General features: G+C 39.7%; 1 protein-coding gene across 1 annotated transcript in view; it reads right to left on the reverse strand.

Annotated features, from left to right (window-relative positions):
• The window catches only part of LOC122751450 (phospholipid-transporting ATPase ABCA3-like), a 161907-nt gene that overhangs the window by 41465 nt on the left and 103595 nt on the right, over positions 1-16847 (reverse strand). The window contains 3 exon segments of the mRNA XM_043998512.1: positions 9267-9486; positions 10038-10242; positions 10423-10681. Of these exon segments, the coding sequence (XP_043854447.1) occupies positions 9267-9486; positions 10038-10242; positions 10423-10681 (684 nt within the window).

Here is a 16847-nt window from a genome sequence, read left to right on the forward strand (position 1 = left end):
CTGGAAGGACTTGCATGAACTGATGATGAGTGAGATGAGCAGAACCAGGAGAACATTGTGCACATTATCCACAACATTGTGTTGATCAACTGTGATAGACTTGATTCTTCTCAGCAATACAACGGTACAAGATAGTTCCAAAGGGCTCATGATGGAAAAGGCTCTCCAAATCCAGAAAAAAAAAAAAAGGAATATGGATGCAGATTGAACCATACTATTTCTTTTGTTTTTGGTGCTGTTGTTTTTCTTTTTTGAGGTTTTTTCCTTTTTGCTCTGATTCTTCTCTTATAATATGACTAATGCAGAAATATGTTTAATGTTATTATATATATTTAACCTATATCAGATTACTTGCTGTCTTGGGGAGTGGGGGAGGGAGGGGAGGGAGGGAGAAAAATTTGAAACTAGAAATCTTATAAAAACAAATGTTGAAAACTATCTCTATATGTAACTGGAAAATAATATATATATATATTTTGGTGAGGCAATTGGGGTTAAGTGACTTGCCCAGAGTCACACAGCTAGTAAGTTTTAAGTGTCTGAGGCTGGATTTGAACTCAGGTCCTCCTGAATTCAGGGCTGGTGGTCTATCCACTGTGCCACCTAGCTGCCCCTTAAAATACTTTTATAATAAAAAAAAAAGCCCTGGTGGGGGCTCATGAGCTATAGTTTTTCATGTGTAAACTTAAAGAGTAGGGTCCTGGGGCAGTCATCACAGGAGGAACCAACATACACATTTTTGTTAGGAATGGTAATTTTGAGAAGACAGACAGATAGCCAGATAGTTGGATGTATAGATACACACACATATGTACATATGTATATATATATCCATATTTATCTATATGCCCACACATACATAGATCTATCTACTCTCTCTATTTTTGAATATCTATAGATCTCCATTTCTAACTCTATCAAGCCCTAGTCTCTGTCCTAAGCTTTAGCCTTATTTCATATTAGACATCTTGGGGGGCAATTGAGTATATGTAAAACTCAGTTCAATATCTTTTCTCCAAAACCCACCCTTCTTTCAAACTTCTCTACCTTGTTCAAGGGCACCATTATCTTTCTTTCTTTCTTTTTTTTTTTTTGGCACCATTATCTTTCAAATCATCCAGGTTCACAACCTTGGCTATCATTGACTCCTCACTCTTACCTTTTATATTCAAACAGTTGCCAAACCTTGTCGTTTCTACCTCTACAACCTCTCTCTTTTTTTTTTTGTTTGCAACAAACGTATATTTTTTCCAGTTACATGTAAGGGTAGTTTTCAACATTAATTTTCATAAGATTTAGAGTTCTAGGGCAGCTAGGTGGTGCAGTGGATAGAGCACTGGCCCTAGAGTCAGGAGGACCTGAGTTCAAATCTGGCCTCAGACACTTAACCCTTACTAGCTGTGTGACCCTGGACAAATCACTTAACCCCAATTGCCTCACTAAAAAAAAAAAAAAGATTTAGAGTTCTAAATTTTTTTCCCTCCCTCCCTTTCCTCCCCACTCCACAAGACAGCAACCAGGTTATATATATACAATCCACAAGTGCTCTTTTTTATCAGTTCTTTCTTTCTATGGGGTTGGATAGTATGCTTCATCATCAGTCCCTTGGGATTGTCTTGGATCATTGTATTGCTGAGAGTAGTTAAGTCATTCACAATTGCTCATTGAATAATACTGCTGTCACTACGCACAATGTCCTCCCAGTTCTTCTCATTTCACTATACATCAGGTCATGAGTCTTTCCAGGTTTTTCTGGAATCATCCTGTTTGTCATTTCCTGTAGCACAAGTCTATTTCACTACAATAATATAACACAGCTTTTTCCATCATTCCTCAATTGATAGACATTCCCTTGATTCTCAATTCTTAGCCACCACAAAGAGTTGCTTTAAAAATTTTTTGTACAATTTTCCCCCTTTTCTCTTTTTCATGATTACTATTGTTAACTGTTTCCCTTCCATCCTGTTCCCTTCCCAATGATATTTATTCTATTATCCATCTTCTTTCATCCTATCCCTCTTCAAAAGGGATTTGCTTCTGTCTGTCCCCTCCCCCAATCTGCCCTTCCTTCTTCTGGCCCTCTCTCTTTATCCCCTTCCTCTCCTATTTTCCTGCAGGGTTAGAGAGATTACTCCACCCAATTGAGTGTGCACATTATTCCCTCCTTGAGCCAAGTCTAATGAGATTGAGGTCTTTGAGACAATTCTGATGAGTGTTAGGTTCATTTACTGCCCAGATTAAATAGATAACTCCATCCAGTTGGGTGTGTGTGTGTTAATCCCTCCTTGAGGCAACTTTGATGAATTTAAGGTCTTTGAGCCTTTTCTGATGAGTGTAAAATTCATTTACTGCCCTGCTCCTCTCCCATCTCTTCCCCGACTCCATAAGCCCTTTCCTGTTTCTTTCATGTGGGATTTCACCCCATGCTACCTCTGCTGTTCCCCCTCCCCCAGTGCATTTTCCTCACCCCTCAATTTAACCCTAAGGATGGCATCATGGGGCAGATAGGTGACACAGTGGACAAAGCATCCACCTTGTACCCAGGGGGATCCCAGCCAAAACCTGGCCTCAGACACAAGACAGTCACCCACTGCACAACCCTAGGTATGTCCCCCAACTCCAGTTTTTTTATGGTTCTCTAGGGTCTTGTATTTGAAAGTCAAATTTGCCATTTAGTTCAGGTCTTTTCATCATGAATACCTGAAAGTCCTCTTTTTCATTAAAGTCCCATTATATATATTGCTCAGTTTTGCTGGGAAGGTGATTCTTGGTTGTAATCCCATTTCTTTTGCCCTCTAGAATGTCATATTCCATGCCTTCCAGTCCTTTAATGTAGAAGCTGCTAGATCTTGTGCTATCCTGACTGGGGCTCTACAGTACTTGAATTCTTTCTTTTTGGCAGTTTGAAATATTTTCTCCTTGACTTGAGAGCTCTGGAATTTGGCTATAATATTCCTAGGAGTTTTCCTTTTGGGATCGCTTTCTAGAGGTGATCGGTGGATTTTTTCAATTTCTATTTTACCTTCTGCATCTAGAATATCAGGGCAATTTTCCCTGACAATTTCTTGGAAGATTATTCTAAGCTCTTTCCTTGACCATGGTTTTCAGGCAGACCAACAATTTTCAAATCATCTCTCCTGGACCTATTTTCCAGGTCAGCAGTTTTTCCCAGAAGATATTTCACATTGCCCTCTATTTTTTTATTCATTTGGATTTGCTTTATTGTGTCTTGGTTTCTCATAAAGTCACTGGCTTCCATTTGTTCAATCCTAATTCTTAGGCAATTATTTTCATCAGAGAGCTTTTGTACCTCCTTTTCCATTTGGCCAATTTGACTTTTCAAGCTGTTGACTTTTTTCTCATGTCTTTCCTGCATCACCCTCATTTCTCTTTCCATTTCTTCCTCTACCTCTCTAACTTTATCTTCAAACTCCTTTTTGAGCGCCTCTGTGGCCTGAGACCAATTCATATTTTTCTTGGAAGCTTTAGATATAGGGACCCTGATGTTGACATCTTCCTCTGAGTGTGCACCTTGATCTTCCTTGTCACTGAAGAAACTTTCTATGGTCCTTACCTTTTTCTGTCTGCTCATCTTGCCTTTCTTTTACTTGACTTTTAGCTCCTTAAAGTTGGGCATTGTTTCCAGGCTGTACTATTCCAAGCTTCAGAAGTCCCAGGTGGTATGATTTAAGGAGGATCAGGTTCTTCACTCACCTGGCCTGTTCCCTGGTCCATAGATGACCCCAGACCAACTTGCTAATCAACCAGCTTTCTGTGTTGTGGTTGTCAGCTCAGATAAGCCTGTGCCCCTCCCCCACCTGGGCCACTGCTACTCAAGCCTACCTCCTGGTTCCCAGCAAGGGTGAAAAACGCAAGTTCTGCCTCAGCACCAGCATAGACCCCTGTAGTCTCCCCCCTGCCCAGGGCTCATCCCTCTCACCAGACTGTGAGCTTAGTTCCAGATGACACTGGTGCTTCAGCTGATTCAGAGGCTCTGGGGGGTCTCCTTCTCTGGTGAGGCCTTCCTGGGACTGGATCTGTGTCAGGGTGACTGTGGGGTTGGGCTCCACTCCTGTCTCAGCATAGCAGCTCCCTCCTTCTGACCTCCCAAGCTGTTCCTGATTAGAAGATGATTTCAGCACATTCTTCTGTGGGTTTTGCTGCTCCAGGCATTGTCCTATGGCATTATTTAGATGTTTTTTGGAGTGATTGTGTCATGAGTTTGAGAGCTCACTGCCTTTCCTCCATCATCTTGGCTCTGCCCCATACAACCTCTTTCAAATCCACCCCCTTCTATTCACAAAGCTACCACTTTAGCTCAAACCCTCATCACCTCTTCCTTGGATTATTGCAATAGCCTCCTAATTGGTCTCTCTGCCTTCAGTTTCTTCTTTTTACAATCCATCTTTCACACAGCTGCCAAAGTGTGTCCATACTGTGCATTCTACTTGAACGTATTTTTAAGGGAATGGCTGGGGCGGCTAGGTGGCGCAGTGGATAAAGCACCGGCCCTGGATTCAGGAGTACCTGAGTTCAAGTCTGGCCTCAGACACTTAACACTTACTAGCTGTGTGACCTTGGGCAAGTCACTTAACCCCAATTGCCTCACTTAAAAAAAAAAATTAAAAAATTAAGGGAATGGCACGGGTAGTCTGAGTTTTGTTGTTGTTTTTAAATAGAATGAATAAACCTTCAACTTAAAATTAGAATACTGAAGCACTGAGTATGACTCTATAGACTTGACTCTTCAGGTTCTGGATGCAATGATAAATTGAAAATGAACTAAAATTACCATGCCCTTAATAAAGGGGATACTTTTGTTAATTTTTAAAATTTGGGAAATTTAATGTTGTATAATAAAAATAAGCATCAATGGCAAATATAATTAATAAATCATAATAACCTCTTTTATTCCTTGTGATCACATGAAACCCTCTCCCAGATCTCTCCACCCCCAACACAGGATCATAAAACCATAGGATCAACGATTTAGAGCTGGAAGGGAAATTTCAGTCTCTTAATTTTTTTTTTTAACAGATCAGGAAACTAAGGCCAAGAGAAGCTAAGTGATGCCCAAAAATTCAAACAGGCTGTAACTCATAGAATGGGGATTTGTGTTCTTTGACTCCAAATCTAGCACTCCTTCCAACTGTACCATGGTAGAAGAGACCTAACAGGCCAATCCAAGCATACCTGACCAAGAATCCCTCTATAACATATCTAACAAGTGCCCATCCAGTCTTTGGGGATGAGCACTGTAACCTCAATCCCCAAATCAGGAACCTGTATACAGATTACTCCCAAATATATTCCCAAACTCTTGTACCCAGAGCTTTCTATCACTTCTCCCAGACTAAATCCTTCCTTAAGCATTAAGACACTTTGATATTCAGGTCCATACCTACAATTGGGCTAATAATCTTTCTCCCTAATCTGTCGATCAGTCCAAATGTTCATGTTATAATCAATTAGAACTTTCTTCTCTCCCAGGCTTTCCACTTTAATAGGTCTTTCAATCTTTTATCTTCTTCATTATACCATGTAAACATTTATCTGTTATTTCTTCTATAACATCTCTTGGATTCACTCCCTCCTTTTTACACAGTAATAAGTCTAATGTAGGCCTAAATGTCTATTCATCACTTAGACTCTTGTTACAAGCCTCTTAGCATGCCTCCCTTTACCATTTTCTTCTCCAAATACTATTTGGATCAAATCACCTACTTTCAAAAATTTTTTTACAGATATTCCCTGATATTTTGAGTGAAGTCCACATTTAAAATCATGTATTTCAAGGGTCTGATTATTCATGTACTTCCTAACCCAAGAAGTGCTTCATTGCAGTCAAACCAATGGTGTCCTGCATGTGACCTAAATCCTTTCTCTTAGCCTTTGCTCTTGTCATTTCCTTTAATTTAGAATGTCCTTCAGTGCTTTCTGCATGAGTATCAGAGCTTAATGGGCACGGGTTGGCTTTTTTCACCTCCTCATGCATGGGAGTCTCTGAAAGGTATTCCAGGTTCAAGGCACATTTTAGGTTTACATCTATTCAAATCCATAGCTCAATAGTTCCCACTAATGTTTTTCTCTTACCAGACCAATAAGAGGATATACTGTTTTAATGTAAAAGGGATTAATTTAATTAAACAGATGACCAAGATAGTCAAAAAGTAACATTCTCCCAGTCCCACCCCCAAAACACACTATTCTACAAATTTCTACACCACTAGTGGGAAAGGGAACATACATAGGCAAATCATACTCCTGGATGGAGACATGGAGCCCCCTGTGTCACTAACACTGGCACTTGCACTTTCTATCCTCTGCTGTGAGGTGTGATTATATTCTACTCTGATGTTTCCTCTGCTGAACTCATAGTGGCTGATCCTAGCATAAGGGCTAGTCTACACTCAAAACTACATACAGCTAGCAGCGGCAGTCTTAGGGTTAGGTTAAGTTTGTTTTGAATTCCTTTGTTTCTGCTTTTGCTGCAATTCCTTAGACTCACTATGCTATTTAAGTTGGGGTAAGTATATTTCTTCTAATGCTCATAATGCCCTTGGTGGCTGTTCTAGGTCCATGTAAATCATTCCAGAGTAAGACTGTAAGGGAAGGAAGGAAATAAGCATTTATTAAGTACCTACTATGTGCCAGGCACTATGCTAAGTACTTTATAAATATTTTCTCATTTAAACCTTAGCCTGGGAGGTAGGTGCTATTATTATCCTTATTTTATAGTTGAGGAAACTGAGGCAGACTGAGGTTAACTGACATATCCATTCAGCTAGTAAATGTCTGAGGCTAGATTTGAACTCAGGTATTCCTAACTCCTAACTCCATCTAGGAGTTGAGTATAAAATATTTGTCCAGCCCTTCTGTAGGCACCCAAGCCACTGTTTTTTCAACAATATTTTTCACATGGTTGTGGTCAGTACTTCTAGTTTTACTTTCTACATTCATATAGTACTTCTAGTTTTCTGCATGTTTCTATATGCATATAGTACTTCTGGTTTTACTTTCTACATTCCATTATATTGTATAGGAATTTCTATATTTCTTAATGGTATTTGTATTTAAGCATTCAGAGGAGATGGAAGTGACAAGTAAAATTTAGACTCCCTGCTTTCCAGAGCTGAGGCCCAACAAGTAAGCTGTGCCTTGAGCTTGGCAGGATAATCCTTTGCAATCATCCTCTGCATGATCTCACCCTCCGGGCTAGCCATACAATTCACCAGGTGTTCTCTGGTCAAAGACAAACACTGGACAATGCTGGAACGTCCTGCAGTGAATCAAACTTGTCACATGCTTGTTGCTCCCTCATTGTTAGGGCCACAACTCACTGAACAGTCAGTAGTATGAGTACTGGGATCTCCCCACACTTCCCTGGGGGGCTCCCCAACCACGAGTGGGTCCCTGGCACATATATTTATAGACCCCCCTCGCTTGCAAGCCTTTTTCTTCACTTAGAAAATAAACTTTCTCTCTAATTCCTGATTCACTGGTCTCTGGCCTGTTTTGTGAAGCTCTGGCCATACATAGGTTAGAGACCAGTTCTGGAAAAGTCCAGTTGACAGAAGGAAGCACATCTTGGTTCATTATCTTCTAGGCTAAAAACCTCTGATTTGGAATTGCATTTCCTCATCATTTGGGCTGGGAAGAGGGAAACATTTGGACATAAGAGATATGGTGGCTGAGACCCATAGATCATGTCCTTTGAATCACAACCACTTGAAATAAATTGGACAAAAGAAACACTTTCAGAAATCTGATTTTACAGAAGACACATGTGGCCATGGTACTATCTGAAAATAATTGAAATCCCATTTGTGGAGAAATTTTTCTTTCTTTCTTATTCTCTACATAAAATAAAAGTGTTACCTCTTTGTGTTTCCCCAACAAATGAATCAGGGTTCATAATGACCTTACACAAAATATGTGAATAATTTATACTGCCAGAAGTAACATATACAGTTAATCCTCCACATTCACACATTTAACTTTTTCGACTTCAAGCATTTGCATGATTTTTAGTAACCTCATTTTCACTTTTGCCTTAGCAACCACACACATTTTCAGCTATGTTAAGAAGAGAAAAAAATGAGAAGTATGATACATGCAAGTTTGTGGAGATGATGTATTATTTCAATTTGGTATGTCTTTCACAATCTCCAATGCCATCCACCAGCTGTGAAGGGAACACTGTTGGAGATGATTTTGTGACCTCACTAGTCTTGGTGTTTTCTAATAGCAGCAACTAAAGTGCCAGCAATCTCTCCCTTGGTTTTCAGAAGGCAGCCAAGGTAAAGAGGTTTACAGTAGCATAGTATACAGTGCAATGCCTTCACATCACCATCTGACACAGTGGAAAGTAAGATTCAGGTTAAAAATGTTTTAGTTTTGATAATTTTATTTGCTATACAGTATTTATGGTACTGTAGATTTCATATGTTATGAAAAATGAATATCATGTGAAATCAATTTTTAAAATTGAGATGTTATCACAAAGGATCACAGAATTCTAGGGAAATACTAGTGAGAAAAATGTTTTATGTATTACCAATTTTGTATACTGCATTTTATGGGTTATTTCATGGTTTCTGTGTTAGGGAAAGTGCATATTATTAGAATTATTATTTTGTTATAAAGAACTGTATATAGGAAAGTGTATTTTCAGTAATTTCTTGTGAAAGATTAGTTTTTGGTGGTCATGAGAACCTAACCCCCCATTTCTCATAGGTTCAATGTATCAACATTCCCATTTTTTGCTTTTGTGCCATTTTTGAGGAATGTTACCCCTGAAAAAGTTCAAGATTGACTAAACTTAATCCTATTTTAGACTTTCTATCTAAGAATCCTCTCTCTGTACTTTCTTAGGTCACTCACTACATTTATCAGATTTTCCTCAAATACTAATACATATAGAAGCAAAGTAGGTTACATAAGTCATTGCATTAGGGGGTTAAAAAGAAAGTGTATCATTCCAGCCTGTTTCTTAAACTAAGATTTATTCTGCCTCAACTCTATAGCCTCAACTGGAGTCCTCAAGGAATCAGAGAATCTTTCTATATGGAAGGATGGTTACATATCATCTACTCCAATCTGGGCCAGATTTATGATAGTCATGAATTTTCAATGCCTATTTATTTGGTAATTTCCTTATCTTAAAATCTATTTTTCTCATTCATTCATTGCTTCTCCCTGGGAAAGGGCTTATATGAGAAGAGGATAGCTGAAGGGAGAAGAAAAGTAAGTGCTGTTACCCTTACCTTTAGATTCTGCCATGTAGACAAAGAGGAAACTGATCATGCCTGAAAAGAAGTTGAATACAACAAGTTTGGCATAGGCAGTGGCACTACCAGAAAATAAGAAGCTCATCAGGTACATGAGGGGGATGACGGACCAGCCATATAGCAGGAAGATAAATAATATATCTGCTGCATGATAGTCGACAACAAAAGCTTTCACACCAGAGAATTTGAACACAACCTAAAACAAAGAGACCAAATATGGAGATGGGAATCACGGGTTAAGAAATGAGGAGAATATCAGCCAAGAACCCTAGAACTAGAAAGTGGTAGTTCCACTTTTTAAGGTAGGGGTATGAAACTACTATTCAGCCAAACTATTTTAACCACCTTAAAAAACCCTGGCTCATCAAAGGGAAAACAAAAGTACCAAGAAGACAGCACTTTCTTACTCTTGTAATAGTTTGTTTTGTCCTCTTCGTCAAGACAGGCATTAGAGTAAGGATGCTGTATGAACATAACTATGTCCAGGGCATCAACTTTTGACTAGCACACATCAGTGAACAAAGGGACCAGGACTAGACTTCTGCAGACACCAAAATTATCAGGAAGTAAACTGAGGGACGAGACAAAGAGAGGCTGCTCAGAAAAAGGTTTCCTAGCAGCAGGAGCCACTGTAGCTAACCTTAACCTTTGTGGCTAGCTTCAAGAATAGAGCAGTACAGTCTGAAGGGGAAGCTCCATCCTGGACTAAAGGACTTTGAGACACAAACATACTCCTCCAATACTCACCAGCAGCAGGAGGCAAGGAATGATAAAGTTGAAGAGGTCCCACAAGAAGGCAGAGAGCCAGAAATTAATAATTCGTACACCACTCACAAATTGGAGGTGCTTTGCCTTAATGATTCTCTCTGTGACTGTCAGGAGACAAAAACTACTGGCCAAGGCAGCCATGCCAAAGAACAAACTGAAGGCAATTTCATGTCCACGACTGCCCCTGTCAGAGATGGACATGGAGACTTATCAGTATACCCAGGCAGATTAGTTGCAGGGAAGATTGATTCATGTAGGTATCTACCTTCCACAGTATGATATTTAAGTGTACAAAATGTTAGGAAGGAAGATGTTATCAATGATTTGAAAACCGTAAGTCAAGGAGAAAGAAAGTGATACCTACTTATGGTATGCTTCCCTTGCAGCTCTGATAGAACTTCGAGGCTGAGGTTTATTGGAGACTTTAATGGAAGCACGAGTACCAGAACGTGACATGAGTAGGATGTTGTCCACCAATGCCAAGGCTGCTGCAGGTGAATGGTATGCCTGGTTGTTGAAAAGAGCAGTGACTTTTGTTTTATCTTTTCGGGAATCAATATCAACTGCAACAAGGCATCGGTCAGTGCACAGTCTACCATTCAAGAGGAACTCTTCTATGTTACCTAGGATGGGAAAGGCATAACGGCCAGTCAATATGAGTCATATAATAAGATATAATCCCTCTCCTTGAGGGATGATTATGCTTGGGAAGAATAAATATTACTGGAAGGGCCACCAACCTCTCCTAAGGCTAAAGGGGCAACTCTAATACAGCACAGAGTGAACAATATCTGTGAAACTGGGTTATAGCAGTAAACTAAAGCTACTCTAGCATGCATTCTCCAAATACCCCGGTCAGGTCAGTGTTAAATAAAATCTCCAATCCAATGGGATTGTGTAGAGCAGGAAATTACTGTTCTTTGAATGTTTAAGGTGAATCATTTACTTCCAGAGTTTCCTGTTTGTCTCTTCAGCTAAATCATCAGTGAAGAGATAGTGTAATACAGTAAAAAGGGCACTGCACTGGCAGAGTCAGTAGATTCAAATTCACATCTAATTCTTAATGCCTATGTCGTCTTGGGTGTGTTGGTTTTACCTCCTTTGACATTAGTTTCCTTATCTGTAAAATGAGGGGTGTGGAAATTTATTTTGATTTGGGGACCCTACCTTTAGGCTGAGATTAGAAAGCCTTAGGCCCTCAGGGTCTCCCCCCTCCTCCTCAGCTTCAGCTGAGTGAAAAAGCCCCGTGCGCTATACAAGCCGCCAGGTCAGACAGCTGGGGGGGGGGGAAAAAAGCCCCCAGCTCCCTCTGACCTGAGCGGATCCCGGATAGCCTGTGCTGAGGCACGTGAAACTTGGAGTGCAATTAGCTTGGTCTGTGGGGGTGAAGGAAGCCCCGAGATTTGAGTGGAGAGAAGAAAAGGTATATATAGACCTGGGAGTTAACGAGAGGGAGAGGGAGAGGGAGAGGGAGACTAAAAAAAGGAGGGGGATGGACTAGGAGAGAAGCTGACTGGAGGGGAGCCTAGACAAGGACGGAGGAGAGTTCAGTTCAGAAAAGGAGAGCCGGGTCTGACAAGGTTACAGGCCTTTATACAAACCAGGGAAAGTGTAACGTGCCCTGAGGCCGGAGGCGACTAAGGCCCTTATTGTACTCAAGAAGTTCAAAGAGCAGCAGGTGCGAAAGAGAGACGAAAGAGATGCAGTGGAAGGAGACCACAGGAAAGCAGTCAGGTTGTACACTTTATTTCCCTGTGTTCCTAATTTTAAATAGTATCTCATAAATAAACTCTGCTTTGATTATTTAGTTAGAGGCTTCTTAATCTTTAGTCTATCAGTTTGGGAGCAGTGTGGTGGAACTTTATAAACGGCCCACATTAAATTAACAAAGTCAGATAGCCAAATAGTCAACAGTCCCAGTTTAGTCCCCCCAAAATCAGCCCTAGTCATTTAAAAATATTTCTACATTTTAATGGCGACCACGAAGGGACTTATGGCCCAATGATAATTTTTCTAAACTTATTATTTTTCATAAATTCAATTATATATAATTTTTCCAGACTAGTTATAGTTATGAATAATTAATTTTTTGTACAATATTTAATGGCGAGCCAGCTAGGAGTTTCTAACCTACTAACCTGGTAAATTAAAAAAATAAAAAAATAAAAAAATTAAAGGGCCACTAGAAAAAAAATTTTTTTTAAAGAAATTTTTTTCCACCCACTGCCTCATTTAATTTTTTTGAAAGCCTCTTAAGCCTTATAGATTTTTTGCTAGCAGAGAAAAGCCTTACCGTTTATACTGAGCCATGATTGAATATTTGTTTTACCTGTTGCCTTTTTTTGGTTGGGGTTTTCTGGGACAACATATTGTCTCACTTTAAAAGAATGACTAGCTCAGTATTTTCTTATGGCCTTACAGGACTTTTCCTCATCCATACTATAAAAAATTTTTGGAATGATGGGATGAGTGAGTCTATTTTCCCCACTGATCCCATGGTTAATGTTACTGGAGACATTTTCACTAATTTTGACCCTTATTATGCTAATATAATAATAGCTGTAGTGATTGTAATATTTTTTTCTTTCCATTACTAATATTATAGCATGGTATTTTCTTATACAACTCTGGAGAGAGAAAAAGAATTGTACCCATAGTGAGCCATGTATTAAGAGGGATGCCAGAGCTCCCTCTATTAAAAATGACCTGAAGTTAGAAGAAGATGTTGACCAGTCTTTAAAAGCAGGTCAGCAGAAGCCTCCTATGCAGGATGCTGTAAAGCCTAAAAGCAGAAGCATCCTAGCACCTGCACTTTCAGGCCAAACAGTTAAAAATCAATATAAAACCCCTAAAGTGTGTCAATATTGTGGAAAACAAGGACACTTGTTGAGAGAGTGTAGATCCAGAAGGTATGAATTGAGACAGGTAATGACTGAAACCCTTAAAGACTTTTTTAGGGGCAATAGAAATAATCAGAGAAATTTTTTCCAAAGAGGGAACAACCAAGGCAATTACAGGTCTTATTATCAACAAAATCAGAATAACTTTAGAAGACCCTATCAGGAAGGTACAGAAGGACAGAATCAGGGCAATTATAGGCCTTATTATAAGCAAAATCAAAATAAATATAGACATTATGAGGGAGATACAAACAAGCAGAGTCAAAACAGGTATAGGCCTTTTCAGAGAAATATAAAGCAGCAACCTGAGAACAGTCACAGACCCTCTCAAAAGGATAAAGATCAGGGAAATATGGAAAAATGACGGTGCACAGGGGAGGAATGGACAACAGTAAATACTGAAAATTTTATTTTTCTAGACTTTAAATACATTAATACTTTTATTCCATTCCATTCTCCTCCCCAGAATAACAAACCTCATGTGATCCTCAAAGTTGGGGACAATTATTATTATTGCTTATTAAAAGCCCAAAGCGTGGCAAAATTAACTAAAAAGCAGCTAAGGGACATTCTAGGAGCAGCTGGGTATCACAGGCAATGGATACCTTGTTTTGGTAAAATTGCTAAGCCACTTGTGGCTCTAACAAAAAATTCTTTCCAAGTATCTTTACAGCTGGATTCCTAGTATCTTTCAGCTGTGGCAGAATTGAAGTAGGCACCGTGGCCTGCTAGTGTTGCTGTTCCAGTTCCTGCTTGGACCCAGTTCGGTCCTCATCATCTCATTCCACCTGCACCATTTGTAGGAAAAGAACTTCTTCACAAAGAGTATATGGCTCTAACTTTTAAAAAGGGTTATTGGACCTTTAACTTCAAAGAAGGGTTATTGAACCCTATTATTTGGTTCGTAGGACAATTAATGGACATTGAATCTTGCTAATGTTTAAGTTCTTTTGATAAGTTGATTTTCACTTCAAGTATGCTGATGGTTTTTTTTTGATGAATTGTTTATCAATTTAAGTATCTATTATTGCCATTGTACTAAAGAGAGAATTCATGAACAAGATGATGTGGTTTATTTGTCTAATGAAGAGTTTGTAATGTTTAATATTATCAGTCATTTGTATTCATTTATCGTTAATATGTCATTGCGACTATGTATATAGCTTTTATTATCCTTAGTGAAAGAGTAGTAATTTTGTTGTATTGGTCATTATACCACTTTCCCAATTGACTCTGGGTATGGTTTGGAATTACTGTATATATTGCAAGTGTGTATTTGGTTATGCAACATAACACGTATTTTACCATCATATTTTCTTTGGTGAAATTAATATCAGATTTTAAAATTATGGAAACTTACCATTTCAGAGATCAAATTACTCTTACATTGAGCTTTATGGAGATGACTCCACTCCACGATACAGGCCTTGGTGAAAATATATGTACAAACAGGAGGAGAGACAAGTACACGTAAGATGCCCTGAGGAGGCTGAGAGAACAGCCATTCAGCGAAACCTGGAGGCAGGATTCCCTTAGTCCAAATACATTCAGTAAGTTCATAGTTTGCTGATAATAGCAACTACATAGGGCACATCTCTCACTCCAAAAATAGTCTGGTGTCATGGAAGCACAAGCCCATGAACTTGATTTAACTTAATTTTTTTTTCTCCTCATTCTGCCTGGTGGCATGGTTAGAATCCATCCACCTGAGGCCTAGCACAATTATTGGATGTCTATGCACCACATGATGTGGTATGGTAACCTTTCCATAACATTTTCAAGTGTCATCACAGACACATTACTAAATTTGGCCTTGATCCAGACATATAATGGTAAAAAGTGTTATTGATGTATTGCCTCAATTTTCTATTGCTTATGGATATAAACATCCTCCAAAAGGGGGGACTCCAATATGTTGTATAAGTACAAAGTTCAGATTTGTTTTGTACATTTTAAAGAACTTTCACTGCTTTTTGAAGAACTTTCATTATTTAAATTGAATAATTTTGGACAATGCTGTACTAAAGACTAGTGAAAGCTCAGCAGTATCGAGACAGCCAGCAGTTCCAGAGACAACCAGAGTCCTGACCAGAGTCCAGTTCCCCTGATGACATCACAACACCTCTTTTGAAGACAAGATTTAAAAGACTTTAAATGGACACTTTCATTTTTTTCCCTATATACACCATCTGTAATGTGTATTTTCTACAGAGGCCTTCCCTCTGTGGATATTGTCAAAGTGCAAGTCCATGAGGGATTGCCCCTCTGGACAATTTTCTTTTCCTGTGTTGTTATTGACATTGTGTTCTAGCATAGGTTATGGTACTTTGTTTTGGTGCTTCATCAAGGAAACACTACGTGTTTCTTTTCGAAGCAAAGGGGGGACTGTGGAAATTTATTTTGATTTGGGGACCCTACCTTTAGGCTGAGATTAAAAAGCCTTAGGCCCTCAGGGTCTTCCCCCCTCCTCCTCAGCTTCAGCTGAGTGAAAAAGCCCCGTGGGCTATACAAGCCGCCAGGTCAGACAGCTGGGGGGGAAAAAAAAGCCCCCAGCTCCCTCTGACCTGAGCGGATCCTGGATAGCCTGTGCTGAGGCACGTGAAACTTGGAGCGCACCCCCCCCCCCCCCACCAGCTGCAGCTCTGGCTGGCGGATTAGCTTGGTCTGTGGGGGTGAAGGAAGCCCCGAGATTTGAGTGGAGAGAAGAAAAGGTATATATAGACCTGGGAGTTAGATAGAAAAAGGAGGAGGGAGACTCGGAGACAGACTAGAGGGGGGAAATGGAGGAAGGCTGACTAGAGCGCAAAGGAAGGAGGCTGACTAGAGCGCAAAGGAAGGAGGCTGACTAGAGCGCAAAGGAAGGAGGCTGACTAGAGCGCAAAGGAAGGAGGCTGACTAGAGCGCAAAGGAAGGAGGCTGACTAGAGCGCAAAGGAAGGAGGCTGACTAGAGCGCAAAGGAAGGAGGCTGACTAGAGCGCAAAGGAAGGAGGCTGACTAGAGCGCAAAGGAAGGAGGCTGACTAGAGCGCAAAGGAGGGGGACAGACTAGAGCAGGACGGACTAGGAGAGAAGCTGACTAGAGGGGAGCCCGGACAAGGACAGACAGAGGAGAGTTCGGTTCAGAAAAGGAGAGCTGGGTCTGACAAGGTTATAGGCCTTAATACAAACTAGGGAAAGTGTAACGTGCCCTGAGGCTGGAGGCGGCTAAGGCCCTTATTATATTCAAGAAGTTCAAAGAGCAGCCGGTATGAAAGAGATGCAAGAGATGCAGTGGAAAGAGCCCACAGGAAAGCAGTCAGGTTGTACACTTTATTTCCCTGTATTCCTAATTTTAAATAGTATCTCATAAATAAACTCTGCTTTGATTATTTGGTTAAGAGGCTTCTTGATCTTTAGTCTATCAGTTTGGGAACAGTGTGGTGGAACTTTATAAACGGCCCATATTAAATTAACAGCAGTCAGATAGCCAAATAGTCAAAAGTCCCCAAATTAGTCATCCATAGATCAGTCCCCGCAAAATTAAGCTAGTCACCAAAAATATTTTTACATTTTAATGGCGACCACGAAGGGACTTACGGCCCAATTATAATTTTTCTAAATTTATCATTTTTCATATAATCATAATTTTTTATAAATCCAATTATATATAATTTTCCAGGTTAGTTATAGTTATGAATAATTAATTTTGTACAGGGGGTTGGAACAGAAAGCCTTTCGAGGTACCTTATAGTTTAACATCTATGTTCCTATGGGGGAAATCCACAAATCGTTGCATGTAAGATGATAAAGAAACTATACTATTCCTTTTCCCAAATCTTAATGTTTAGACATCAGGCTTTGAGACCGGATGTTCCAAGACAAATGAATCTTATTTCCTAACTGCCTATGT

The sequence above is a fragment of the Dromiciops gliroides genome, chromosome 1 (genome assembly GCF_019393635.1).
Source record: "Dromiciops gliroides isolate mDroGli1 chromosome 1, mDroGli1.pri, whole genome shotgun sequence".
Classification (NCBI taxonomy): domain Eukaryota; kingdom Metazoa; phylum Chordata; class Mammalia; order Microbiotheria; family Microbiotheriidae; genus Dromiciops; species Dromiciops gliroides.